Genomic DNA, 27,313 nt, shown 5'->3' with positions numbered 1-27,313 from the left:
TCTATTCCAAACTACCTGAAAATATTCTCTTTCTGTTCCTAATTTCCAGGAGATAACATCTTAAGGGACACTGAAGCTTGTGCGTGTGTGAGTAGAACACGTGCTGGGGGCTCTTGAGCTCATGAGGGAGGGGCTACATGTGGGTGGGGTGATAACTATATGCTGGAAACAATGATAGGTGGTGACCCTGGAGCACTTAACATGTGACAGGTGTTATGCTAAGCATGTCGTATGCATTCCTTCATTGAATGACAGCTACCTATATTATCCTCATTTTATAAGATGAGGTAACAGAGCTTCAGAAAGGTTAGACGCAGCTACTATGGGTCTGTCTGACTCTGGTGTTCATCCTCTGGGGCATTTTGGAAATGAGATTCCTCGGTGATGAACAGAAATATTGCTTAGCGGCTGTGTTTTTGTATCTGGCAGTTTTCCCATATTTGAGTCTTATATTCACAATCGATATCTTTACATTACACAAAAGTGACACAGAATTAGAGTCATTTAATCCAGGGTTGATATTATTAAGTCATGACTATGTATTAAATGTTTCTTACAGGCCGGGCGCGGTGGCTCACGCTTGTAATCCCCAGCACTTTGGGAGGCCGAGGCGGGTGGATCACGAGGTCAGGAGATAGAGACCACGGTGAAACCCCGTCTCTACTAAAAATATTAAAAAATTAGCCGGGCGTGGTGGCGGGCGCCTGTAGTCCCAGCTAGTCGGAGAGGCTGAGGCAGGAGAATGGCGTGAACCCGGGAGGCGGAGGTTGCAGTAAGCCGAGATTGCACCACTGCACTCCAGCCTGGGCGACAGAGCGAGACTCCGTCTCAAAAAAAAAAAAAAAAAAAAAAAAATGTTTCTTACAATATCCGAGATGATATTGCAAAAGATGTAAGTGATTTTAGAAGTTCTCACTTCGTAGTTAGTTGCAGAAACCTCTTTTGGAGGAGGGATGTTTTCTCTATATATCCTAATTTCTACTTATATTTCCACACCTCTTTGAAGTGTGTAGTAGGAATGGTAAAATGCAGTACTTCGTCATTTGGTACACTTCAATCAATATGCATTAAGATGTGATCATATGGGTAATAGAAAAACGTGAAAGATCCAATTCTTTTTCTCTGGAAGGCAGGAAGCTCATATTTGATTACTGTTACTATAAACTATAAAAATGTTTCAAATGCAGTTTACCCGTAACCATCACCCTGCAACGGTGATATTGCTCCCCGCCAGTTTACGGAGGAGAATACTGAGGCTTTAGGTTTGTAGATAGACCAAGACCACACAAGTAGAGAGTGGCGGGCTGTGGGTTGGGCTTTACAATCCAGGTTCATCCATGACTCCCAGTGTGTTCTAGTAAATCCGCTAGAATCTGAGTATTTTCCAATGATTTATGCTCCGCTCTGTGTCAAGCAGTTCATGGTATTTTTCAACAATCAGAAAATCCTGGGGAAGACAAACCGTTTCCCCCTCTCTAAGTGCCTTGGAAGTGGCCGTTGTGGACCCAGAGATCATCCTTTCTGATCTGACACTTTCTTCACTGCCCTGGCCCAGTGTCTTTTCTGCAAGGCTGGAAGCCGCCTTAGACTGGTCATGTCCCATCTCTTTCCGGAGGGAAGATGATCCCAAAGACTATTCTCCCTACGGAGCTGCCATTCCGCAGGCGGCCGCCAGGGGTCCCCGCTCGGCGTCCCCGCGAGACTGTCTAGCCCCGGCCGGCTGCGCGGCGTACTGGGTGCATGTGGGGGCTGCTCCGGAGCGGCGGCGGCTGCAGCTGGAGCCAGGCGCTCGCCCGTCCGCGGGTTGGCTCGCTGGGGCCGCGCGCACCGGCCGCAGAGTCCCTTGCGTGGATTGGCAAGCGACGCGCCACCTGCCCCGAGCTCACCATTTTCCTTTCGCGCTGGCTGCAGCTGACCTGGCGAAGGGAGCCGACCGGGCCCTGGGCTGGAGGTAAAACCCCACGGTAAGAACCCGCTCCAAGCTAGGGGAGGCGGCGCAGCCCGGTGGCCGCTCGCTCCCGATCTCGCCCGGGCGGGCGGCGAGGTGCGGGGCGCACCTGGGCGCGGGTGCAAGAAGGTGCGGGAGGCGGCGGACCGGTCTTCTGCCGGCCGGCCACGGGCTTCCGGGGCTGGAGTCCTCTCCATACCCCTACCGGCGCCTGGCTTTCTGGCCGGCTCCTCGTGTGCACTTCCCGGCAGGAACAAGGGTCGCCCACTTTCCACCCCGGGATCCGTGGCCTTGATTTGAAAAGATATAAATCAATAAGATGGTCCTCCTTTCGGGGTGCAAGACTCCGAGCCCATCCCCAGCCGCGGACGCCTGCAGGGTGCGTGTTGGGCTGTGGGTGGCGGGAAGACAAACTTTTACAAAAGTGCGCCCGGGCTGGGGGACAGCGCTTGGGCGTCCTGATCCTGAGGGAGGAGTCTCGGCTTGGGGCAGCGTAGGGGAAGTCCGCGCCGTCAGCCAGGTCGCCCCTGGGGCTGACGATGCCTCACGGAGGTGGGGAGCGTGTAAAAGCCGTACAAATCGAGCTTAACTTTGGGGCCAACAACTGTCAAACATATGGAATCCCAGCCCCTCCCTTTCCCTGAACTGGGGAAGAAGGTGAAAACCCTTCAACTTTTCTTTGATTGCCCCTTCCCACCTTCAGACCCCTGCTGGGAGGGTAAAGCGCCGACCCCTAGTGCCTGGCAAGTACCAGAGACCCTAAATCTCTCGGCATCCCCCCTCGCGCTCTTTCCTGACCCTCTCCCCTAACCCTCCCCGCAGGGACTTCGCTACGCAGCCGACTGAGATCGTGGCGAATGGCCTTTTGTTTCTCCGCGTTTCCCTATTGTTTGCCTTTCCAACATCTGGCGGGGCTTGGGGAGAGAAGGAAGCCCCTCTGGTCCCCCTCCCCGGCCCCTACGCCAGCTCCGGCAGGGGATCCCGGCTGGGAAAGTGGAGGAGCCCGACCCCAGCGAGGCCGCCCCACCCCGCCCTTGTGGTGAGAGGGCGGAGGGAAAGTTGTTCCTTCCCCGCCTCCGCTGCTGCCTGTGGCCCAGGGCGCATTTCTCAGATCTCAGCCCAGGCGCGCCGCAAAGAGCGCAAATCCGAGAAGGTGCTGCTTTCGAGACAGTGGAAGCGCGTTCCGCCCCAATCCAGAGCAACCAGTGGTTGGTTCCAGAGGATTTCAATCTCTAGCCGAAGGCGTTGGGGCTGGGCCGCTGCTAGGGCAGTGGGAGGGGATCGGGGCACCTTTGGTAGGCGGAAAGGTGAGATTCTGGGGTCCACAAGTTTCCAAGGGCGGGAGGGCAGGCTAGTCGACAAAAAGACAACGAAGATGCAAGTAACGAGGAAGCCTTATGACGTTGCCTGGAAATAGTGGTGTGGTGGTTCACTCCGGAATGAACGTGGAGTTCTGGCTTTGAGTACCGCTCCAAGTTTAAACCCCAAGTCCCCTTTCTTCATTGTAGAAAAAGAGGACTCAGAGGACGCAGCACAGATACGGCCAGAGCACAGTTCCCTGCTTCCACGTCCCAGAGAACAAGTGGCTTAGGATGGCCCCGAGTTCCCCTGCGGGTGCGCTTGTTGGGTTGCAGGCGGCCCTGTTTCCCTGCACAAGTTAGATGCTTACACATTGTGTTTATTCTTAGTGTGGATTATTGATTAAAGAACTGGGGCAAAAGCAAAGTAGCTACTCTGAGAACGCAGGGTCCTCAGATGGTGCCCAGCGAGTTGTCTTGCCTCTGAGGGGAGGCTGACTAAGACTGTGCACCTGTTAAAACCTATACTACCCCATAGCCTTGCAGTTGACCTGCTGTTGCCAGCTTTTCCTGTGGGATCCCCAATGAGTCCCTCTTCCAAGGAAGCTCAATTACACTTTTGATTCCTCCTCAACCCAGGGAAAGAAGGAGGCTTCTGTAGGAACATTATGATCTATGTACCCACTCAGACATTGTCAGTGGATACCGGAAGCTTGGCTCTGCACAGCTCTGAGAGTTTTCCCTTTGCCAGCTCAACAGAACTTTTGAGTTACCATTTAACAAAAAAGAAGTAAGACTGCTAAGCCAGGAATGTGACACATAGAGCACTTTCTCTAGTGATTTCTGGATATTATATCTCTTTACCCTCCCAACAGTGGAACCAGGAAAAGAAAAAAAGCATCTTTGAAGTACTGCAAGGCACTTTACAAACATTTCATTATGAAAATGATCCCCAAGGAAGGATTCCTTTGAAATTCAGCAGCAGCAACCCAGAAGCAACAAAACAGACCAAAGTTACTCAAGAAGTACCCAAAGGCATCATTAACAAAGTAAAAGAGCATTTCTTGTCTTGGCCTACCCCACTAAGGAAAACAGGGTAATTATAGTGGAAGTTAAGCTTGTACAGTTTCTTTTAGAATTAAAAATCTTCCCAAAAAATCATTATAGAAAAAATACAAAATATCGATAGGTGAAAATGAATGTAAAAGGGGGTGATATTATAAACCTATTTCCTTGGCATAAATTTCTGAAGACGTGACACCTAGGTCACAGGGGCTGATGCTGTTCTTTAGGATATTGAAGATTGCCATATTTCCCTGTAGAAAACATGTCCCAGTTTACTTCTTCCCAGTAATGCACAAAGGCTCCTACACCTTACACCCCACTCACATTTTATATTGTCATTCTTTTTCTTTTCTGTCATACTGATGGGAGTATCTTGTCATCTTATTTTGCATTTAAAAATCAAGTTAGATTAAACATTTTTCATATTGTCTGTAGTTTTCTTCCTTTGTGATGATGTCACTTTGTGCCTTTGCCTTTTTTCCAGTGGAGATGTTATCCTTTTTCTTTTGATTAGATGTGCTCTTTAAAAAAGCATACTGTTCTGACTTCTACCCCTGCCACACATTCAGAAAATGTACATTAACTGAAAGCGCTCAGCTTTCTCAGCCATTCTCTTTCCTCCTGGATAGCAAACAGACCCTTGGCAGGACTGCAACCATAAATGACTAAAGTAATTGACATCATTCCAGTAAAGTTATTAGAGAGAACAGGCAAAGACTTTATTAGAAAAATTCATGAAAAATAGCAAGTGTATATTTTATGCTCAGTAGCTTGCATGTCCCAACTCCTTTACAAGCTTGTAGTACTATTTTTAATTTGGAACAACTCTGCTGATAGTTATTTTTACTAAATGGTTTGCACTAACTCATTTTATTGTCTGATCCTTCTGCTGATAGCCTGCATACACCATGATCCACAATTTGTTCTTGTTCTTTTAAACATTTCTTCTAACTTCTTGGCTGAAATTTGCCTCACTTTTATCGTAAGACTTTCGCTGGCTATAACATTTGGGCCCTGCACTTGGAATAATCTTGAATCTGAACAGTGTGGCAGCATGCTGTTAGTGCCATGAGCAGGAAATGGCTTCCAAGGGCAGAACCAGGTACATTTCAGGTATATTTCACTCTTTTTTGGTGCATTTGCATAGCCACAATCTCTGTTAATTCTTGCTTGAAGGCAGATGATTCTGAAATGGGGTAGAGGTGAGAGAGGAAGAGAAAATCCATGTCAGCTAGGTGGTGAATTAATATAGATGAAGGGCCGTACTAGAAAAGTAAATAATCTAGGTAATCTGGCTGCAAAGTAACTTTTAAAAAGATAAAAGATATTAAAGTATTATGTATTATTGGAATAGCTAGTTAAATTAACTCACAGAATGTAGTCTTCTAACTAGGAAAATCTAATGTAAAATTGTTCCATATTATGACTCTGGACATTTTATTTCAGGCACATGAAAAACAGTAAAAGACAGATACTGTATCATACTTTTCCACAGCATTTTCCATGCCTTTAGATGTAGGAATCAAACAATATACATCAGGAATGAAGAGTGTGCTACATTAGAATCCTAGCCTCTCAAAGGTTAAATGAAAGCTTAATGGTCATCTAATTCACTACCAATCCAACTGAGGACAGGCTTACAGGATGGCACAAGAATCCTTAAAAAGAAGATGGAGGAGGAGAAGGCGAAAGAGATTTCGGAGGGAAAAGGAATTTTAATTCCAAAAATATACCTTATTTCCTCCTGAATAGAGCTGTAAATTTGTAAAAGTAGTACAGACATCTTCTGATTTCCACTCGGACAATCTCCCAGGCACAGTCACTGTATTTCTTTTCTTTCAGGAAATTGTCTATCCTGTTGAAATATCTCCTCAGTTCCAGGTTGCTCAGCCGGGGGACCCTGGCTTCTGAGGGTTTCATCTCATTCTCTTTCATTTCTTTCATGTCTTCATTGTCATTCTCGTCTTCCTCCAAGCATTGGTTCAGGTACTCTGCTTGCTGATCAAGACCTATTTGGATTTGTTTGAGGTATCTCTCTTTCCAATATTTGAAGGTGTGTTGGCTGAAGATGTTGAAGGCCTGTAGTGACATTTCATAGAAGGCCTTCTTGATGTCCCTCTTCATAGGTTGGGTGTATTGTAGAAACTCTTGGGGCAACTCAAAAGCTATGTTTTCTCGTAGACATTCTACAGGGAATGAATTGCTCATACTACTCAGATGTCTCAGATTTTGCCAGGTGACTCTTCTCAGGTGAACGTTCAGTAAGTTACAGTCCAGGGATAGGGTGCCAGCAATGAACATACCCGTAAGGAACTCAAGCCACAAACACTTTTGAATCATGTCAGGATTGGTGCTCACTTTTTTTTTTCAAGCAAAAAAATCCAGAAGATGTGGATTTGGATTTGACAATGATGTTTTAAGTATTCCTTCATGTGCCTTTATATACCTGAATATCTTCAGCAGGAGGAGTTTCTCATTCGTCATTTTACAGTTACCAAGGTTGTGGCCCCTTTCCTTTGCCTCTGAGGCTTTTTTTTTTTTTTTTTTTTTTTTTGCTTTGGGTGACTATGCCAACTTTGGAAGTGATAACTTTTTTTTTTTCCTGAAAAATGAGCAAAATATTACCATCGTGTTACCTTAAATGCCTGGATGATCCATCCCAGCACTAAGGAATCATCATAACAAGACTGATGCAGGGTGTTTCAGAAAGCCAAAAGCTATGAGTCCATGCACTCACTCACTCACTCACCCAATCTATTACATAAGAGGGAGTGATCCTTCATGAAAATATATTTTTTGTACCTGGCGCTATAGCCAAACATCCTGTCTCATTGAGTTAATCATAGACATTGACCAAATGACTGTGATTATTTGATTGCTAGGTCACCAGAGCACAATATAGTTTAGGTTTTTCCAATTTTGTTAAATTAAGCTTCTATATTTGGATATTTTCTCTTTTTGATTTTTCTGGATCTCCAAAAAGATGAAGAGTAGAGTTGGTCAATTTAGCCTGGCACTTACTAAGTAGGAGACTAAGTTGGCTTGGTTTTCTGTTGCATTAGAAAATGTTGATAATCTCGAAATATCCTTTTCTTCAGTTAAATCCATCCTGGACTTAGGTTTCCATATGCCTCTGATACCTTCCTTAAAAGTCCTGGAGGGGGTTTTGTATCTGAGAATATCTTTCTGCCTCATTAACTTCTCTCTTGTAGTATCATTTTCTTTTCTTTTCTTTTCTTTTTTTTTTTTTTTTTTTGGTGTAGTTTAGGCAGTGTTTTAAAACTTTTGCTTGATTGCTTGATCATTATTTCTTCTTGCCTGGTGGTTCTGGATTCTGTAAAGGCTTTTGTTTGCTCCTGTGTTTGTTGTGCACTGAGGAGCTATGTGAGTAGGAAGTCACCCATTTAGCTAAGTGAATTCCTAGCTGGACCAATGTTACTGTGGTAATGATGGCTATCTGTTGTTTATGGTTTTTACTTTGTTTGACCAAATAACCTTCCTCTGATTATGGTTAAAGCAAATGGATTCTTTTCTCCAGGAAAATAAAATGGGTTGTCGTTTTAAAAAGGTAGCTTATTATATCTTCTTAAAAAAAAAAAGATATACATTAATTTGCAATTAAGTCATTGTAAAATGGTAAATAGCCACAGTTCCACAAACATGGCAGACTTTGATTGAAAAGTTGGCTTAAAAAGTTCTTGTCTAAATCAGTTGACTGTACCGAAGTCTAATTGTGGGTAAGTGGGATTTCTTAAAATCCTGGCTTTTAGGAAAGGTTTCTTAGGAAAAAAAAAAAAAAATTATTCTATTTGTTCTATCTACATAAATTCTGATTTCATGGGCAGATTTCTTGGGGTGACCAAATTGGAAAAACATTAAGAAAACAAGCCCTTTTATATACCATTATAAATTGACACAACCTTCCTAGAGAGGAAAGTGGTGATATGGATCAAAAGCCTTAAAAATGTACGAAATAGGTCGGGCGCAGTGGCTCACGCTTGTAATCCCAGCACTTTGGGAGGCCGAGGCGGGCGGATCACGAGGTTAGGAGATCGAGACCACGGTGAAACCCCGTCTCTACTAAAAATACAAAAAAATTAGCCGGGCGTGGTGGCGGGCGCCTGTGGTCCCAGCTGCTCGGAGAGGCTGAGGCAGGAGAATGGCGTGAACCCGGGAGGCAGAGCCTGCAGTGAGCCGAGATTGCGCCACTGCACTCCAGCCTGGGCGACAGAGCGAGACTCCGTCTCAAAAAAAAAAAAAAAAAAGTACGTAATATTTGACTCAGCAATTGTTCCTCTAGGAATTGATTCCCCAGAAATAATGATGATGCCCTTAAAGACTTAGCCGTAAGGAAGTTTGTCACAGCAAAAAATGGAAAACAATTTTAATGTTCAGCAATAAATACTTAGTTAAGTCTTCAGTAGAAAACATATATGTAAGTACTAAAAATTATGTGTGAGAATATATTTGGTCACTTGGATAGATACACTTTGTAGTTTAAAAAACAAGCTTATATTTGCATATAGAGGCAGATACCACTTTTGTTAAATATAGACATATGCATATATATATATGGAAAAAATGTCTTTATATATGCGAAAATTTTGAGTCACTATCTCTAACTGGAAGAATAACGGGTGGTTTTTATTTTTATATTTTTATTTACCTAGATTTTTTAAGTTTTCTGTGGTCAGCAAGTATTTCTTTTTCTTTTTTTCTTTTTCTTTTCTTTTTTTTTTTTTTTAAGACGGAGTCTTGCTCTGTCGCCAGGCTGGAGTGCAGTGGCGCGATCTCGGCTCACTGCAACCTCCGCCTCCCGGGTTCAAGCCATTCTCCTGCCTCAGCCTCCCAAGTAGCTGGGATTACAGGCACGCGTCACCATGTCTGGTTAATTCTTCTGTATTTTAGTAGAGACGGGGTTTCACCATGTTAGCCACGACGGTCTCGATCTCCTGACCTCATGAGCCGACCGCCTCGGCCTCCCAAAGTGCTGGGATTATAGGCGTGAGCCACTGTACCCGGCCAAGTATTTCTTATTTAATAAGAGAAGGCTGTTTTTAAAAGAAGATACATTAAAAAAGGAAAAATTATTATACATCTGAAATGGGATCAATACTACTTTATTTGTTTAAACATTTCTACTCTAGAGTATTTTGAAAGAAAATGTGGATTCTCCCTAAGGCTCAGTTTCAATCAGTTGATATGAATAACATACAGTATGTGGGAATATACTATTCTTGCAGCCGTGTTTATACATGTATATATACTTGTAATTACACACACACACACACACACACAAATTCTATAAAGTGCAAAGCCTCTCTGAGGGCCATAGCTTTTTACATACCTCATATAACTTCTCTACCTAAAACTTCTTGAACTGTTCCAATTAGAACTGCTTGTTCCCCATTTTGCTTTTACAATGCCTTGGCCTCCTTAACCATGGGTTTTAAAAAATAGATAATTGTATAAGCGTTGGTCTCCCAGTTTAGTGTATTCCCCCACTTCCCTGAAATTGCCCATGGTGCTTAGTATACTTTTCACTAGTTTGAGACAGTTCAGTGATACTAACCAAACTAAAAGATTGTTCAATTCTGCTCGTAGGTGTTGGAGATGGCTGCACATTTGGCTATTGTTATTTGTCTTGAAGTTGCCTGTATTTTCAGCCATACACAGTTTTGTCATCTTTAGCCCTCTCACCCCAAATTTCCCCCCTTTACTATAATTCCATATTATATTCTCGTTTATCTAAAAATGTGCTTTTGTGTTTATGACATTTCAGTCACTGGCATAGGTCCTGAAGAAGGAGGAATTAGTTGTGGTGCATGATCTCGAGGAGGCTGTGGTTGAAGAAGCAGGCATGTTCTGAGCATTTTAGGCAGGAGGAGTAATTCTTAGGGTTCCCCAAGAGCATGGACTCCATTCCCCATGTTCTGTAAACGTTAATAGATGCTGATGTTGACAATATTCATGACAAAGAAGGAAAGATGGTTGGCATACACATCTGTCCCTCTCCCACCATTAGGATTGCCTGTCTTTGCAAATGAAAATATAGGACACTCGTGCAATATTTGGGACATACCTACTAAAAAGTTATTCATTGTTTTTCTGAAATTCACATTTAACTGGGTGTCTTTATTTTATCTGGCAACCCTATCCACCATGCAAGCTCCCACTGACCTCTCAGAGCAGAGCTCAGACGTGACATCCCGTGCAGAGAGCCATTCCACTGCTACTCTTCCTCCTCCTGCAGAGTTACCTTTGATTGCATTTCTCTATGCTGGCTTTACATGTGTACATACCCCTAACAAGTGTACATGGCAAAGAGGTCACCTGTCATACTAAAACAAAATAATGCTGACACACACAAACATACGCACACTTGTACACTCACATATAATCACTCTGATTAGAAGCATTATTGAATGATCAGTCACTGGTCATACCTCTGTTCTGTAAAGCCAGAGGTATTGAATGTATCTCAAAAATATAATCAGAAAATTGAAAACAATGACGTGTAAGGAAACATTTTGACTCCTAAATTTGTCTGGCATAACTGCTCAGTTTGTCATCAGCAGGTTATGCATTGACATGCTAACATGGTTTCCATGATATCTATTCTTATTTCCCTGGCATGGCTTGAGATCGTTTATACATGTTCAGGCTTTCCTCAGAGGGAGGGCTGGTTAGCAGGGGCTGCTCTGTTGTTTATGGAATTGTGCGGTGTCTATGTGGATTATGAGGTTAACTGTAATGAACAAGGCAGAATTTCACAAAATGGAGATGAGACATTTCAGTCTAGACGATAGCTGTGATTCAGCTGAGGGGCATTTGGCATCTACTGATAAAATTTATTGCTCTCCATGAAAAAACAAGTTTAGAATCAGGGCGAGAGTAACACATTGATCATCCACATTACTCAATTCTTGAATGTACATTGTTCCATTTGTAGGGTTATTAGACGACCGAGCCCAGTAAAGAGCCCAGGAAAGGGAAGCCTTGTGTCCAGGCCTAGCAGTACTTCCCACGGGGCATTCAGAGGATGGTCATCACAATGTTGTGTGCAGCTATTTTATACTCAGACAAACGCAGTCACCTCTGGCAACTTGACGTTTCACTCATTCTCACTGCCTCAGCATTGGGGTCAGCGTCATTTGGGGCCAGCTTGTCTTCTGGTGCCTTTCTTGGCTCTTCTCTTAATGATGACCCTGATAGAGAAACTGATAATGACTATTCAGGGAATACCGTGGATATGTGCATATGGTAAAAATTCAAACACTTCAGGGCAAGCGAAAGCTTTGCTTAACAGCTCAGCCCCATGTCATGCTCCTCTCCTCCCCTGCGGCAACTACAGTTATCAGTTTGGTATGTGTCCTTGTTTGATACCTTTCTCTCTACTAAGCAATAAGTTCTGTGAGGGAAGGTATAACAACTGGCTCGTTTGCTTTCTCTTAAATGCCCATAGGGAATAGGAGAGACCTGGGTCATATCCATGGGTGGCAGTAGGAGGACTTCGGTGTATGTTTTTTAAATTGCCAATACAGGATTATAAAAATTGTGATATGCTTTGAGGTTGAATCCTGGAAGTTTATCTGTGTGACTGTATATAGGATATGATTTGGAGATGATATTAAAAATCTATATTATCAGCCCTTTATGGATATGAGGTCCGGGATAAATGGCTTACCAGACCTCGCCTGTGAGAGAGCCAGGCTGTCACAGCACCTGGCCCATAGTAGGTGCTCAATAATTATTTGTTGGGTGACTGAATGATGATAATGAAGCCATGTCTTAATGGCAGTAAAGTTATTTGGTGGTTTAGTTCTTTTTGTGTAGGGATATGGGGAGGACAAAGTCAGATGTTGGGGAAAATTAAGGGAATTAACAGTGGTAGATGGCAACTTAGGTGTCCATTTAATGTCCTGTACTACTTCTGGTGCATTCTCCTTGGGATTCCCCGCAGCTGGTCAGATCACGAGCACTTTCGTACCTCTACTCTAGTGATATCACACAGTTTTGTATTGCTTAGTTGATTCATGTATCTTCCCCTCCAGAAGAGGGGAAATCTTATGATAGAAAAATTTAAGTTGGCCTTACTTAGCCTGGCAGAGTATTCACATGCTGCAAATTTAAGGATTTCTTAAGTGTCTGAACAATGCCTGAGGTTGGGGGTGGTATCCGGGAATAATCTTCTAGAGCAAGGGGGTGGAGTAAGTGGGGAGGGGTCTCTTTTCTTCCTGTCAACATCCCTCCCCCCAGGTAGCCTGAGAAGAAGCTTGGAATGGGTTTCCTGAGAGATGCTAGACTTTTTCCCATGTCTGAAATTAAGTTATTTATATACTCACTTAATTGTTTGTTTTCTTTGTTTTCCATTTTATCCCCGGTGTTTAGCACACAGCGTACACTCAATAAATATTTATTGAATGAATAGATATGCATTTCAGTATTTTATCTTATGAGTATATTTTAATCTAAATTGAATATCAGATCAGTTCAGTAATTCTACCTCTTTTTTTTTTTTTTTTTTGAGACAGAGTCTCGCTCTGTCGGCCAGGCTGGAGTGCAGTGGCATGATCTCTGCTCACTGCAACTTCCATCTCCCGGGCTCAAGCAATTCTCCTGCCTCAGCCTCCCGAGTAGCTGGGATTACAGGTGTGTGCCACCATGCCCGGCTAATTTTTGTATTTTTAGTAGAGACTGGGTTTCACCATGTTGGCCAGGCTGGTCTTGAACTCCTGATCTCAGGTAATCTGCCTCGGCCTCCCAAAGTGCTGGAATTACAGGTGTGAGCCACCACACCCAGCCAATTCTACCTCAATAGACCTGTGTAACTGTGTAAATATAGAATGTGGACAATAAATGATAGTTATCATCATCATCTGTTGCCTACAGTGTTAGACACAATGCTAAATTCCAAGAATACAAGGGCAAACAAGACAAATATAGTCCCTTGTAGAGGTTCCTGGAGGCAGTGATACCTAGTCTTAATCTTAAAAGGCAAGAGTTGATGAGAGTTTGAATTGGGAGAGTGATAGCAGGTATCAAGAAGAAGAGAATTACTTAGAAGGTAAGGTTGGCAAGTTTTGGAAATTGATTTGGAATGGGAGGCAGGGGTGAGAAGGAGGAAATAGACTAGAGAGAAACTCAGTTTTCTAGCTAGGTATATGATTGTGCCACCAACTGAGAGATAGCCTATGGGAGGAGGAGCAGGCTTAGGGGAGCAACTGGTGAGTTCTGTTATAGACAAGTTGCTTTGAATTGTCTGGGATAGCTAAGTGGAGATGTCTATCCCACAGTTGGATATATGGGCCTAGACTAAAACAGAAGACTGATGCTGGCAGGAGAGATAGATTTGAAGGTATCCACAGAAGCTGTAAGTGGTAAGACTATAAGAATCAGTGGGTCTGTCCAAAGAGAATATATGGGGAATAGAATGAAGTGGGTCTGTGTCAGAACCCTAAGAATATGCTATGTTACAGTGGGCAGAAGAAGAGGAAACTGGAGAGGATGGTCACAGGCATAGGGATAATGAGGATGAAATATTCTGTTTTGTTTTGTTTTGTTTTTTGTCTCTGCGTCTTTGCCCAGATGACTCCACAGAATTTTCAACATAACACTGTAATCCAGCTATTCTCAGTTAAGCTCTATTTGCCATTGTTGATCTAAGCCTAATGCCCTCCTGTTGATGTGATTCTTTAAGCTCAGAAAGAAGAATTAATTCATTGAAGACTGTGGTCAAACTCTTTGGGCTATTTTAGTATATGCCTCCCATGAAATACATCTTACTGCCAGGCATGTATGTGTGGAATTCTTGGCAGTCATCACTTGGACTGCAAGTTCGCCTGGTTTCTTTACTTCTGCCACTTGGGGCTGTAGGAGTTTTGGGATGTATTCATTTCCTAGGGTTGCCAAAACAAATCACCATAACTTAGGTGGCTTAGAACAATGGAAATTTATTCTCTCATAATCCTAGAGTCTGGAAGTCCAAAATCAGAGTGCCATCAGGATAATGCTTCTGCCAAAGCCTCTAAACAAGAATTCTTCCTCGCCTCTTCTAGCTTCTGGTACTTGCTGGTAGCCCTTCGTGTTCTTTGGTTTCCAGATGCATCGTCTCTGCCTCCATAGTTGCGTGACATTTTTCATGCATCTGTGAGTCCCTTCACATGGCCCTTCAATGGCCTTCTTATCAGCACACTACTTGTTACACTTAGCACCTACCCTAATCCAGTATGACATCTTCTTAATTTGATTACATTTGCAAAGACTTTTGTTTCCAAATAAGGCCACATTATAGGTATTGGGGGTTAGAACTTCAGTATATTTTTGGGGGAGACACAGTTCAGTCCATGACAGGGGATATGGTACAGGGAGCCTTAATGGGGAGAGGATCTTGCAACAAATCTAGCATGTTGGAAAGAATGGCTTGGAGACATTGAGCTAGTATGGAAGTGTTTAACTGTAGGTCTTTGTTAGACAGAAATGTGGTATATGAGTAGACAGTGTTAGTGCTCATAAGCCTGTCAACATGATAAGCCAGATATTGTCTTTAAGTATTCTTTGGTAACAATCTGTATAGCTATTAATAATAATAAAGAATAATTTTAATTTAACAATTATTAAATGCCAATGTTCTAGATACATTCTCTTTAATTCTCATAGTTACTATACAATGTACGTGACACTAGCCTCAGTTTAAAGAGGAGGAAATGGGAACTGGGAACTATTGAGCAACTTAACCAACGTCACAGAGCTAGAAATCCACAGAATCAGGATTCCAGCCCAGGTCTGTCTGAGGCCACATTGTCTTTTTACAGGACTAGGGTCGTAAAGGGTTTGGGTTAAAATCCACTGTGTGTATTTATGCGTTGATAGCCATCTTCATTCTCAAAATAATTTGAAACCATTTACAGAAATATATATGATACAAGAGAACAAAGATTAGTTAAAGAAATCAGAATTGAGGGAAAAAAAGAGTAAAAAAGCAAGATGAAGTCAGGGGGACAATTCAAATGTAAGAATGCATGCCATAATGTCCAACGTCAATAGTGTAGAGGGTTGCAAATCTCAGGGCTTCCTACAAGCAAAGAGATAATATAATCTGTTAAAGTATTTATAGTATCCAAAAGGCCAAATGAAGCAGCAACAAAACTAAGTCTTCAGGAGAAGCAAAGCTTTTCTTGGTACTGAGTTCTGGGAGGAATTTCTCCTGTGGGCCTTCAAAGAGGGAGCACCGTGAGATGTCCTGAGCAAAGACCCTAGTAACTTCTTTACAGGAGTTACCACTAGCACATGCATGGAAGGGCTAATTCTTACAACTTCCCTCTGTGTAGGCTGCTGTCTCCTTGCCAACAGGCATGCAGTTCCTTGGCAGACATGCTGCAGAGGTTGTTGGTTTTTCTCATGTTGAGCTACAGAAAAGAGTTCAGCTGCTCCACTGGCTTAGGATAGCGTTTCTTCATCATGGCCCAAAGTGGGGAAAAGCATGGTCACACATGTTGGCATTCTCAGCGGTGTTCAATGTGGAGAGACTGCCCTGACATTTAAAGATCCCTTGCCTAGATCCGATCCTTCATTTCCTATTATATATACAGAGGAACTTCTGGTAAAATATCTGTAGACACAACTCTCTTTAATTCAGTCAGAACTGGGAAAACAAAACTATTCTGTCAGATTGACCCAGTGTCATAAAAAAATGAAGTGCATGCTGGATTTCTACATTGTCAGAGGTTTGATTTGCTCTATCTCCTCTAGAGGAATAGTTCCAGATATAGGAATCTAAGGAAGCAACTTGTGGTCTTACTTTTTTTTTTTTTTTTTTGAGCTTGTGGTCTTATTCTGCATTGAGTTGACTTTATTTTCTCTGAAAGAGCTTCTTCATAAATTGGACATCTTAAAATTAAAAACCAGGATAGCCTTATGTCTCCAAATATTATAGCTAATTAAATACTGGGCTATCCTCTTGGAATTATCAATTTTGCATAATTGAGTATTTTTCCTTTAAGAGTAGAACTCACTGTGTGGAAAGAGCCATATGAATGGTCCCAGAGTTAAAGCTTCTTTATATTCCCAGGAGAGATGTACTTAAGGAGAAATTGGGATTGCCCTATATACATCCCTGCCAGAATCACTCATTGCTAAATGTGATAATATGGTTTCTCATGGATGGTTCCAGCTGTTGGGTCAAATAATTCAGAAAGTATCTACTGCATGTTTATTCCATCCATCCACCCATCCATCCATCCATCCATCCATCTGTTTATCCATCCTTTCATCTCCAAGGAGATGATGCCTGACACAGGTAGTAAAAAAGAATGGGGGAACTTCATGTCCTCATAGTGTGTCCCAAGTCTTCAAACAATAACAATAAAATTACTGGGCTTTATAAGTGCTATCAAGGAGATAAACAGGGCAAGACGGTAACTGGGGGAGGTGACGGATGAGCTAAGACCTGAAGGGTGAAGAGCGGTCAACTGTGTACAAAGCTGGAAGGGGGCATTTTGGACAGAGGGAACAGCAAGTTCACAGGCCCTGATGGGAAGAGCTCAGGATATTTAAGGGATACAAAGGAGATTAGTTGGGTTGGAGTGAAGGGAATGGAGAGGTTGGTACTAGGATAGGTTGGGACTGGCAGGGCACAGCAGGCCATGATGGAGTTCCATTTGGAACTCCACACAGTGAGTTCTACTCTTAAAGGAAAAATACTCAATTATGCAAAATTGATAATTCCAAGAGGATAGCCCAGTATTTAATTAGCTATAATATTTGGAGACATAAGGCTATCCTGGTTTTTAATTTTAAGATGTCCAATTTATGAAGAAGCTCTTTCAGAGAAAATAAAGTCAACTCAATGCAGAATAAGACCACAAGCTCAAAAAAAAAAAAAAAAAAGTAAGACCACAAGTTGCTTCCTTAGATTCCTATATCTGGAACTATTCCTCTAGAGGAGATAGAGCAAATCAAACCTCTGACAATGTAGAAATCCATCTAGGCAAGGGCTCTTTAAATGTCAGTCAGGGCAGTCTTTCCACATTGAACACCCCTGAGAATGGAAAAATCATGATGGAGTTTTATTCTAAGACCAGTTAAAACATATGAAAGAGTTTCAAACAAGAGAGTGGTATGATATGATGTGTGCTTGAAGGAGATCCCTTTGCGGGCCTTGTAGGGGGACAGTTTGGAGAAGACACTAGAGTAGAAGCAAGGAGGCCAGGTTGAGGACAGATATTTCAGTAGGCCTGGGGAGAGTTATGGTGACCTAGATTAAGGTTAGAGCAGTAGAGATGGGAAAAATAGGACTGGTATGAGGCATGTTGTTAGTACGTTACTTAGGATATATTTGGGTTCAGGTTAATACCTGTGATCACCAAAGGCAGTTTTCCAGAAGTACCATTGATAATGTATTTGATTATGAGATCTTTACTGAATTAACATGATAGTTTTTTGGTAATCAGTAAATAATCTCATTTAGCATTTGATCTTTAACTGGATGGCCTTAAACTAGGTTAGCTCCCTTATACTTTAGCCAATGATATCAATAATTTACTTAATTGGTCTTAGGTTGAGGTTGAGGCTTGAATTTCCCAGGTTTGGCCTGAGGCTTAAATTTCTTAGAGTATCCCCTGAGGTACTTTCCTGTGTGTACATAGAACAAATGCATATTCCTATACATTATAATATTTAGATAAAATAATGTTTTTCATGATTGATTTAAACCATGGATAACTACAGTCAAAGCATAATGGAATCTAATCATATAATTGTGAAGTTAAAAAAGTGATCCTAATCTATTATTTACTAAATAGAGATGAGAGCCTAGAGCTGACAATGCCAATTCTAATTTGATTTAAAAACAAAAACTCAGAAATGTCTATCTGCACCAATGCTCTGACACAAACTATACACCCATGAAACAGTAGTGTTTAATAGGGTGAATCAAGATGTCCCTGCTACTGGAAGCAAGCAATGCTAGCCTTTCTTGTGTCACAGAAAAACTAAATAAATGAAATGAATTTTCTATACTTTAAGGTTGATACATAGAAAATTCAACCTTCAGCAATATTTTTATTAAACTTTTGGCATCTTGATGGTTTACTTAGAGTAGAACCTAGTTTATAATGATACCTTAGTTTTAGATTATTTAGTTATTTTATGAGCTAGTGCCTGCGTCTCAGACTTGGCACACAATAATTCGATTTATTATTTTTATAAATAATCTCATAATGTTCTGCAAAAATCTCAGGACTTCCAGATGCTTCAGACACCAGCTACTGTCAAAAACATCCAAAATTATAGGATGGCCTAAACATGATAGAAGCATTCCTCATGTGTACCCAGCTCGAAACCAGGGTACTTGAGCGGCAGTTGGGTCTCTTATAAGCAGTGGTCAGGGACATAGACCCTTTCCCTCTTGTGGCCCTGCCATCTTCCATGTGGCTTCCTTTATCAGGCTTGCAGGGCTTATCTTTGTCAGGCTGGAGCAAAGAGGCAGGAGCATGGAGGAGTGTGCATGGGAAGGTTATATGGTTAGGCTTAGAGGGACACACGACACTGTCAGTCTCATTCCATTGGCTGGAACTTAGTCACATGGCCACAGCTAAGTGCGAGGGATGCCAGGAAATGTAGTCAGGTGCCCAGGAAGGAGAGGGAATAGTTTGGTGAACAGTTAGTCCATCTCTGATCTATTTAGAAAAACAATCTAGCAATCAAAATGCATTGAGACTGGTATAAGTTAGATCAGGGGGTTGGGCTGGCATAATGGGGCACATTATAGATGCCCAATAGAGATTAAAAAAAAAGAATCTTTCTGGAGAGAATTGGAGTTGTCAGCCATAGGTGGCTTTTTAGTGATTTCTTTTCTGAAAGAGTAGGAGAAGTACTGTTGAAATGAAGGATTTGAATTTTTTTCAAGGCTACATAAATAAGAAGGTAAATGATTAATTTGCTATTGTTTTTAAAAGCATACTTTCCTTGGAAGAAATCTACGCGGTAGGATGGTACTGTCATTTGCTTTCTTTAAAAAGCAGAGCCCATGGAGCTTGTTTCTCACAGGAGCCAACATGTCGATCCTTCAGTACCATCCACAGCTGATGCTAAACTGGGCATGAAGCGTGCATTGAGCACAGTGTTACCGGTGAATGCATTATTTCACTGTATCACTCACTGATGGGATGCTGCAGGATGGATATTTTTATCCCCGTTTTATGGCTGAAGAACCAAGGCTGCAAAAAGTTACATAACCTGGCAAAGTTCACACCGAACTAAAGGCTGCCTGATTTTCTATTAAACTGTTATTTAAGTATAAAATAAAGCGTTCTGAGTGTCTCATGTTTTTCTTTCCTTCTTTCTTTTTTTGTCAAATAAAGATGAAAATGTTTTACCTAATAGCATCTCAAAAATAGCTTTACCTCTCAAAAATAGCTTTTTCAAGAAAGACTTTTAAAGATTCCTGGCTTCTGACAAAATGAGTTAAACACACTTGGGTCCCTTCTTCTGCCTGTGGAGAGTGAGATTCTTTCCCTCTCCACGCGGTCAGTTTAGCTGCTGGAAACTGTTTATGAGTCCCTGCCGCTTGACCTGACTTATGGGACCTGGCAAATATGATCCCAGGGTGTGGCTGGAATTCATTTCTGACTTCTGCGGCTAAAGGAGGAAAAGGCAGTAATGCCCCTGTGAGAAGAGGCAAGAGCCAGGGACCTGCCAAGGTCTCTGCAGTAGACTTCAGGGAGTATCTCCTGACCCCCACTGTGTGGAACTTGGTGGATCCTGGTGCAGAGACAGGCTATGGGTAGCACCAGAGCATCACGTGATTAAAAGAGAGGATGGACTGACTTTCAGTACAGCATCTTGAAGTGAAGCAGTATTCAAATCCATTTGTTCAACATTGGTTCCAGGAAACACTAATTTGGCTAAAAGCTCCACAAAGGAAAGATTTTGTAGCTCAAGAAATTTAGAACACCATATATATTTAGACTTGCAGCACATGTTAGTATACAAATAGCCTCCAATATCTTGCAGCAAGGCACCTGTTAAACTGGTCTAACCTATAATATAATAAACTTATTTGACTACATACTTTTAAAAAATCACACTTACTAATATCCTGAGGAATTAATGTTTTGGGGAACATACTTTGTGTATCACTGATCTAAATAGAGCATACAAAGAAGACAATGTTAGAAAAGAAATCCAATATCCAAATTAAGATGGAATACAGGGAGGATTACAGACTGGAAGATTGCACAGTTACTCTTGGTTAGGTAATATAAGCAGCAACAATGATCACATCATAATTTCAGTGTTTTCTCTGATTTTAAACAAAAGAGAAATATGAAAAACTCAAATGTTTTATATTGTAAAATGCCTTTTGTCCTCTTTATTTTTGTTGTCTTCCCCCTTTCTCTTTTTCTATTACCACATAAGCTTCTTGATTTTCATCAAGTGAGTCACTGAAAATTGGAACACCTGGAGAAAGATGTGTTCAAATCCATTGAACAGAAGATGTGTTAAAATCCATTGAACAGAAAGTTAAGTACATAGCGTTACTAAAATCTGTTACATAAATTTGTTGGAGGCTGGGTGCAGTGGCTAATGCCTATAATCCCAGCACTTCGGGAGAGCGAGGTGGGTGGATCATCTGAGGTCAGGACTTCAAGACCAGCCTGGGCAACATGGTGAAACCCCGTCTCTACTAAAAATACAAAAATTAGCCGGACGTGGTGGTGCACGCCTGTAATCCCAGCTACTCAGGAGGCTGAGGCAGGAGGATCGCTTGAACCCAGGAGATGGAGGTTGCAGTGAGCCGAGATTGTGCCACTACACCCCAGCCTGGGTGACAGAGTGAGACTACTCTCAAAAAACCTCCAGAAAAACAAAAAACAGACCAGGAGTGGTGGCTCACTCCTGTAATCTCAGCACTTTGGGAGGCTGAGGCAGGTGGAGCACTTGAGGTCAGGAGTTCGAGACCAACCTGGACAACATGGTGAAAACTCATCTCTACTGAAAATACAAAAATTAGCCAGGCATGGTGGTGCGTGCCTGTAATTCCAGCTACTCAGGAGGCTGAGGTGGGAGGATCGCTTGAACCCAGGAGGCAGAGGTTGAAGTGAGCCGAGATCGCACCTCTGCCCTCAAGCCTGGGCAACAGAGTGAGACTCCGTCTCAAGTAAAAATAAATAAATAAACTAATTAATTAATTTATTGGGCTGATAATTTCATTTCATGCTTCTTTAAATTTGGGGAACTTGAAGTATTTGGGGAATTTCCTTCCCTCCCTCTCTTCTCTCCCTCCCTCTTTCTCCCTGTCTTCCCTCCTCCCTTTCTTCCTTCCTCCCTTCCTTCCTACAGCAAATATGTGTTGATACTAAGGCTTGGCATTGGAACTATGAAAGTTACAGTATCTCTTAATGTGTGTGTGTATATTTATGTATTTTTACTGGATGACGTGAATAATGAGCATTAAGAAAACTAAAAACATCTGTATTAGTCACTCAACAATTTTGCTGGCTTTTCTGTAGACTTAGACTGTGGCATGGTACACTGGAGAGTGGCAGCTCTGTGGCATGTGGATTATCATTCTTTCCATAATGCCATGGCAGACATCGCCAACTGACGACAGCACTCGGTCTTGCTCTGCCCATACCTGACTTTCTCTGGTTGTTCCAGACAGATCAGTTGGAACTGGAGCTGTTTGCTTTCCCAGGAGTAGTGGAAGGATTAGCATTTTAGGAGACCTTGGTTCTATTCTCATGAAGTGTTTGAACTTGGAAAGCAGCCTCAATGGGCCCTATTTTCTTCACATATTTAGACTGGGTGATTTACTGTATCGTTTTAAGCATAACATTAATGTTGTTTCTCTGTCTACAAATCGCTGTCTGGGGACAAACTTAATTTAAACTCAGCACAGGTTTTTGCCTGCCTGTCTGGGACTCCCTTTGATTTCCCACTTGCATTTATTAGGGGTATCTGATACCCTATCTCCCTCGTTTTTTTGTGTGTGAGTTAATATTTTAATATACCTCAATTTATTTTATTTAGTTTTAGAAAAATACCCTTCAAAATGAAAAAAATTAGTTTTAATTTCTTGCATTTGGTGATGTAGGCCCTCTATGAGTTTATTTTTTCTAGAAGTGCCTCAGCCATGTTCCCAGGGAAACTGCCTCTTCACTCTTCTCCAAATCCTGCCAGGACTTCTTGAATGGTCCCTACACGTGGATTCCTCAGCTTCTGGAGAAGCTTCTGGCTTAATGGATGAAAAAGACTCTGAACAACCCTTGCGTTTTTTTAATGTGATACTTTATAAAACCTTTTCAGTTTAGATCTTGTTATGGTTTGTTATTTGTGGAGTATCAGTATTTAGTACAGAGATTTCAAGAAGCTCAGTCAAAAGACAATGTTTTAGCCCAAAGGCATTATTCTGATGTCAGTGGAATACTTTCTTCAGGAACTTGTCCATAGGATTTTAATATCCTGAGTACATATTACAGAGAAAGTCATATTTCCCAAGTGAATTCCTTTGGTCCCCCAAAATGCTGCAGGACTCTTGGTTGGAGCAATTTAGCAATTCACTATTGGTACCCTCTTCTCTACCTCCTAACGAGTTACCTTGAAATCTTTAAAAACAAAACAGACAAACAAACAAACAAAAACTCATCTGTGTGCTAAATCCATTTCAACAGAAAAATAATAGAATTATTATAATTACCAACTTCAATCCCTTGAAGAACTTAAACCTTCTGGATGAATGATTTCTAAGAATCACTTCGGAGATGAAAGGAGATCATCGTTTTTAAACAGTCTGTAGAACATGACTTTATTTGTAAATGGTCATTCTGCAAAAGATATTTTTTGAGCACCTGCTTTGTGCTGGGCATTTTGTACATGTTGAGATATAACTGACTCATAGAGATTCTTTTGACTTAGCCACCCCAGTAGGTCTGAGGGGACTCAGCCTAACAGTTACTCTCTCCTTCTGTAGCTGTTAAAACAAACATCAAGGGACAAAGTATTGCATTAAATTCCATGTACTGAATGCCATTGTATAGTTGCATCCTGAAATAACCAAGAAATCAACTGAGACCTGGAAATCCCTCATCAGAAAAATGTCCATGCCAGTCCTGGTTGCTGTAAGAAGACTTGTTCTAGACCAGTTTACATTTAGGGAGTGCGCATTGTAAGCACCATGGTAAGGGATGCAAAGTACTGTAAGAGATGTCCAGTGAGGAGAAAGTAACCACTGTGCACAATATGACAATAACAAGACTGGGCTGACAAGTAAGTGCTTTGTGAATTCTGAGATACACGGAGGATCCCACTGGCTGGAAAGAAAACAAGAAAGTAGGAGTGAAGTATGAATAGAAGATACTTGTGCACTTGGATCCCAGCCCTGCCACTTACTAGCCGTATGACCATGGATGAATTTCTCACCATATGGAAGCTTCTGTTTCTTTATCAGCAAAAGAGGAATCATAACATTGACTCATAGACACAATGATAAAAATGTAAAATGCTTAGCACAGTGTCTTAAATGTGACACACAGCAAATGGTATCAGTCACAGTAAAACTCAGTAAATAATTTTGCTTGTTTGTCTATAAAGCAGCAATACTACATCGTAAGACTATGGTCAAGATTAAATAAGGTGGGCTGGGTGCGGTGGCTCATCCCTGTAATTCCAGCACTTTGGGAGGCCAAGGAGGGTGGATCATGAGGTCAGGAGTTCAAGACCAGCCTGGCCAAGATGGTGAAACCCCGTCTCTACTAAAAATACAAAAAAAAAAAAAAAAAAAATTAGCCGGGTGTGGTGGCAGGCACCTGTAATCCCAGCTACTCGGGAGGCTGAGGCAGAGAATTGCTTAAACCCGGGAGGCGGAAGTTGCAGTGAGCTGAGATCAAGCCATTGCACTCCAGCCTGGGTGACAGAGCGAGACTCCATCTCAAAAAACAAAAAAAAGATTAAATAAATTGACATAATTAAAGGCCTGGCACAGTGCCTACCATATGGAATATGAACATATACAATAAATATTGGCTATTGTGATGATGAAAAATGTGGGTAGATGAGAGGAGACATTTCAGACACAGGCAAGAGGTACATAGCCTGGTATGGGCTTGAAAAAATTACCTGGTTCTTTAGGATGGAGGTTTTGTTCAAGTGAGTAGTAGTTGAAAGGTAGATGATGGCTGTAAAATATGTTAAACATGAATTAAAAGCCTCTTAATTGGGGATATTAAATAAAGAGTCTAGGATTCCAGAAGAGAATTTAAATGAGTGATTTCTAAGTTTCCTTCTGTTTGAGATTCTGTGGTTCCTCCGAGACTTCCAGTGGTTCCCAAGAAAAACTGGTGAGTCAAACATCCCACTGCAGTAGTGATCCAGAGCTGCAGCCTGGAACACACCAGCAATAAGCCAACGCTTCTCTGTTTTGATAACAGCAACTCATCTGCTAAATGAAAAAAAAGTTTTAGTTTCCATGTGGCAGTCTGCCCAGGCATTTGATTTGACAGGTAAGAGAGAGGGAGGTAAAAGCCCATGAGTGTAATTAGTGACACGTTATTTCCTGGTCATTTTTTTCCTTTAGTTTTGAGAGCCAGAGTCAAAGAGAAGGAAGAGAGAGGGGGAAAAAAAATGGCTATCCAGGAAATGAGTTTCCAGGCAGAGCTGAGACACCTGAAGAATGTGTCACTTCATATACTTTGCACGTGTGAGTCAATAGGCAGTTTCAGGGTTTGCTGAAGTGCATCCAAGGGCTGGTGCAAGAGAAGAAACCACTCCAGGAGAATTAATATAATTCTGGTAAGACAGCTTCATGCATTAAGCTTTTAAGAGGGCCTGAGAGGTCTGTGGACTTTGTGCAGAACTGTTTGCAAGGCATTGGCCAGAGTTGGAATATAAGCTAGTACAGCATTCCCAACCTCTTCCTAAATTTATTTTATGTAAAAATAAATTTAGAAAACTCAGAGTTAAGCCAGTCAAAGAGGTTTCTTTACTGCAGAACATCTCAGGATCTTTGTTATGCTAATAGGAATTGTGAGTGTCCAAGAAGGATAGTGTGAATGCAGTACTTCCCACATTCATGGGAAAGTGGTAGGTTTTAATGTAGAATGTATCTAGGGACTAGAGTCTTAAGCAGCCCTTTGGGAAAAGCTGATTTGGGGCAGGAACACCAGGCCGTCATTCCTTCACTCTTGCCCTTTCCCGGGGGGGGGACACAGATGTTTGCAGGCAGCCCTGTCATTCTAGCAGCTGAATGCAGGACACTGTTCAGGAGAACACCAGTCATTTGCAAAAACATGATGGGGTATGGTAGGTAAAATAATAGCTCCCCGAAGATGTCCACATGCTCATCCATAAAGCCTGTGAATATGTTACCTTACATGCCAAAAGAAATTTTGTGCATGTGATTATACTAAAGATATTGAGATGGGTGATTGTTCTGGATTATCAGGGTGGGCCCAGTGTAACCACAGGATCTTTATGAGAAGGAGGCAGGCAAGTGAAAGTCTGAGGAGACGCAATGACAGAAGCAGAGGTCAGAGTGATGTGGGGCCACAAGTCAAGGAATGCAGGCAGCCTCCAGAAGCTAGAAAAGGCAAGGAAGTGGATTCTCCCCCAGAACCTCCAGCAGTAACACAGCCTTGCCACCCATTTTAGACTCCTGACCTCCAAACTGTAAAATCAACTTATGGTGTTTGAAGCCACTAAGTTTGCGATAATGTGTTACAGAAGGGGTGGGAAATGAATAATGAGGTTTGATATTGGTCCCACTTATCCTATGCTTGAAGGTGGATGGATTGACATGCTTCCAGACCCCTTCTAAGGCCCTGCTCCTGTTCAGGACTCTGATAGTCAAGGAGGTCAGCCGTAACCACCCTCTGGCTAGTGTGCCCTGCTTTCTTGCCGTCCTTCCTTTATCTCCCCAAGCCCCAGGGCCAAGTATCACTCTACTGCTCAGATGTGCAGTGACCAGGCCAGTCACCGACAGTCTTTGAAAGAAGTGATGTGATTGGCTACTGGTTGTGCTACGCATCTGTCATTTTTGTAGTGTGGGCTGAAGAGCATACTTCATCCAGTTACTACTATATCTTGTGGTAACTGAAATTTGAACACGGTTGTTGTAGGATGGGTGTCATTTAAATTGTGCTCACTGAAATGGGTGCCTATCAGAACCACACAAAATGAGGACTGCATCTTTTAAAATCAGGGTGCAAATCCTGCAGTAGCATTATTATCACGGGACTGGGGGACAGACAGCCTAGCCATGTCCTCGTGTGTTTGCTGAATACCGAAGTATAAATGTGGCTGATGCAAGCATTAGGGATGCCAGTAAATAATGTATGAATTTAAAGTTGAGCAAAAGATGATGAAGCACTATTTGTACCTTGTGTCTGATGGTCACAGTTCAGTTGTCCAGGAATCTCACTCTGAGACCCTGTGATTTGCATGTAGGAGGTTGATTAGGGACTGCTTATGGCCGCAAGGACTGGCAGGGGAATGAAAGCAGGAGAACGGAACAGAGGGAGAAGACCGCTGTGATGCACAGCGGGCTCTGGAGCTCGGACAGCCTGAAGAGTGGTCCTGAATTAAGGCAAGGGGGCAAGGCCTTTATGTTTCTCCATCAGCCAGTCATTGGCTGTGGGTTGCCCAACCCCAAGAGAGCAAACTCCCTCCAGGGCGGTGGCTCTCTCTAACTAAGCATGCTTCTTTGAGAGGCCCTCAGCTGAAAGCTGCCAGCCTCTAACACTCCCAGCTGGGAGAATAAATGCCCTTGTCCTAAAGGAATCTGATGGCACATTACGAGGTCCACTACACTGATTATTCTATGATTCTGGTGCCACTGGACAGCCAAACTTTACAGAGGGCTGATCAGTATTTTAGCAAGGTTCAAGTCAGAATCTGGGGCAGAGGATGCAGGAAGAAGAGACAGAAGCACAGGAGAGCTGACTGAGGCTGCTGCTGACGAAGAAGGCAGGGCCGCCTTCTAGGACACTGGCCACCTCTCCTTCCC

General features: G+C 42.3%; 2 protein-coding genes across 11 annotated transcripts in view; one reads left to right on the top strand and one right to left on the bottom strand.

Moving 5' to 3' along the window:
- The first annotated feature begins 1,700 nt into the window (after positions 1–1,700).
- MOB3B (MOB kinase activator 3B) overlaps positions 1,701–27,313 on the top strand; it is a 200,761-nt gene continuing 175,148 nt past the window's right edge. For 4 of the 10 annotated variants that reach the window (XM_063637028.1, XM_055272370.2, XM_063637032.1 and 1 more), the window contains exon 1: positions 1,701–1,964. The gene's annotated coding sequence lies outside the window, so the exon portion shown is untranslated. The remainder of the gene's footprint in view (positions 1,965–27,313) is intronic. The other 6 variants (XM_055272369.2, XM_055272373.2, XM_063637034.1 and 3 more) reach the window with 3 other exon arrangements.
- Positions 5,565–8,090, bottom strand: IFNK (interferon kappa). Its single transcript, XM_063637038.1, has one exon. The coding sequence runs from the start codon at positions 6,649–6,651 to the stop codon at positions 6,046–6,048; it is 606 nt and encodes a 201-aa protein (XP_063493108.1). The 5' UTR covers positions 6,652–8,090; the 3' UTR covers positions 5,565–6,045.

Source organism: Symphalangus syndactylus, chromosome 3, assembly GCF_028878055.3.
Source record: "Symphalangus syndactylus isolate Jambi chromosome 3, NHGRI_mSymSyn1-v2.1_pri, whole genome shotgun sequence".
NCBI lineage: Eukaryota > Metazoa > Chordata > Mammalia > Primates > Hylobatidae > Symphalangus > Symphalangus syndactylus.
Note: the sequence above shows the minus strand (reverse complement) of the source record. Positions and strands in the feature narration are given on the sequence as shown.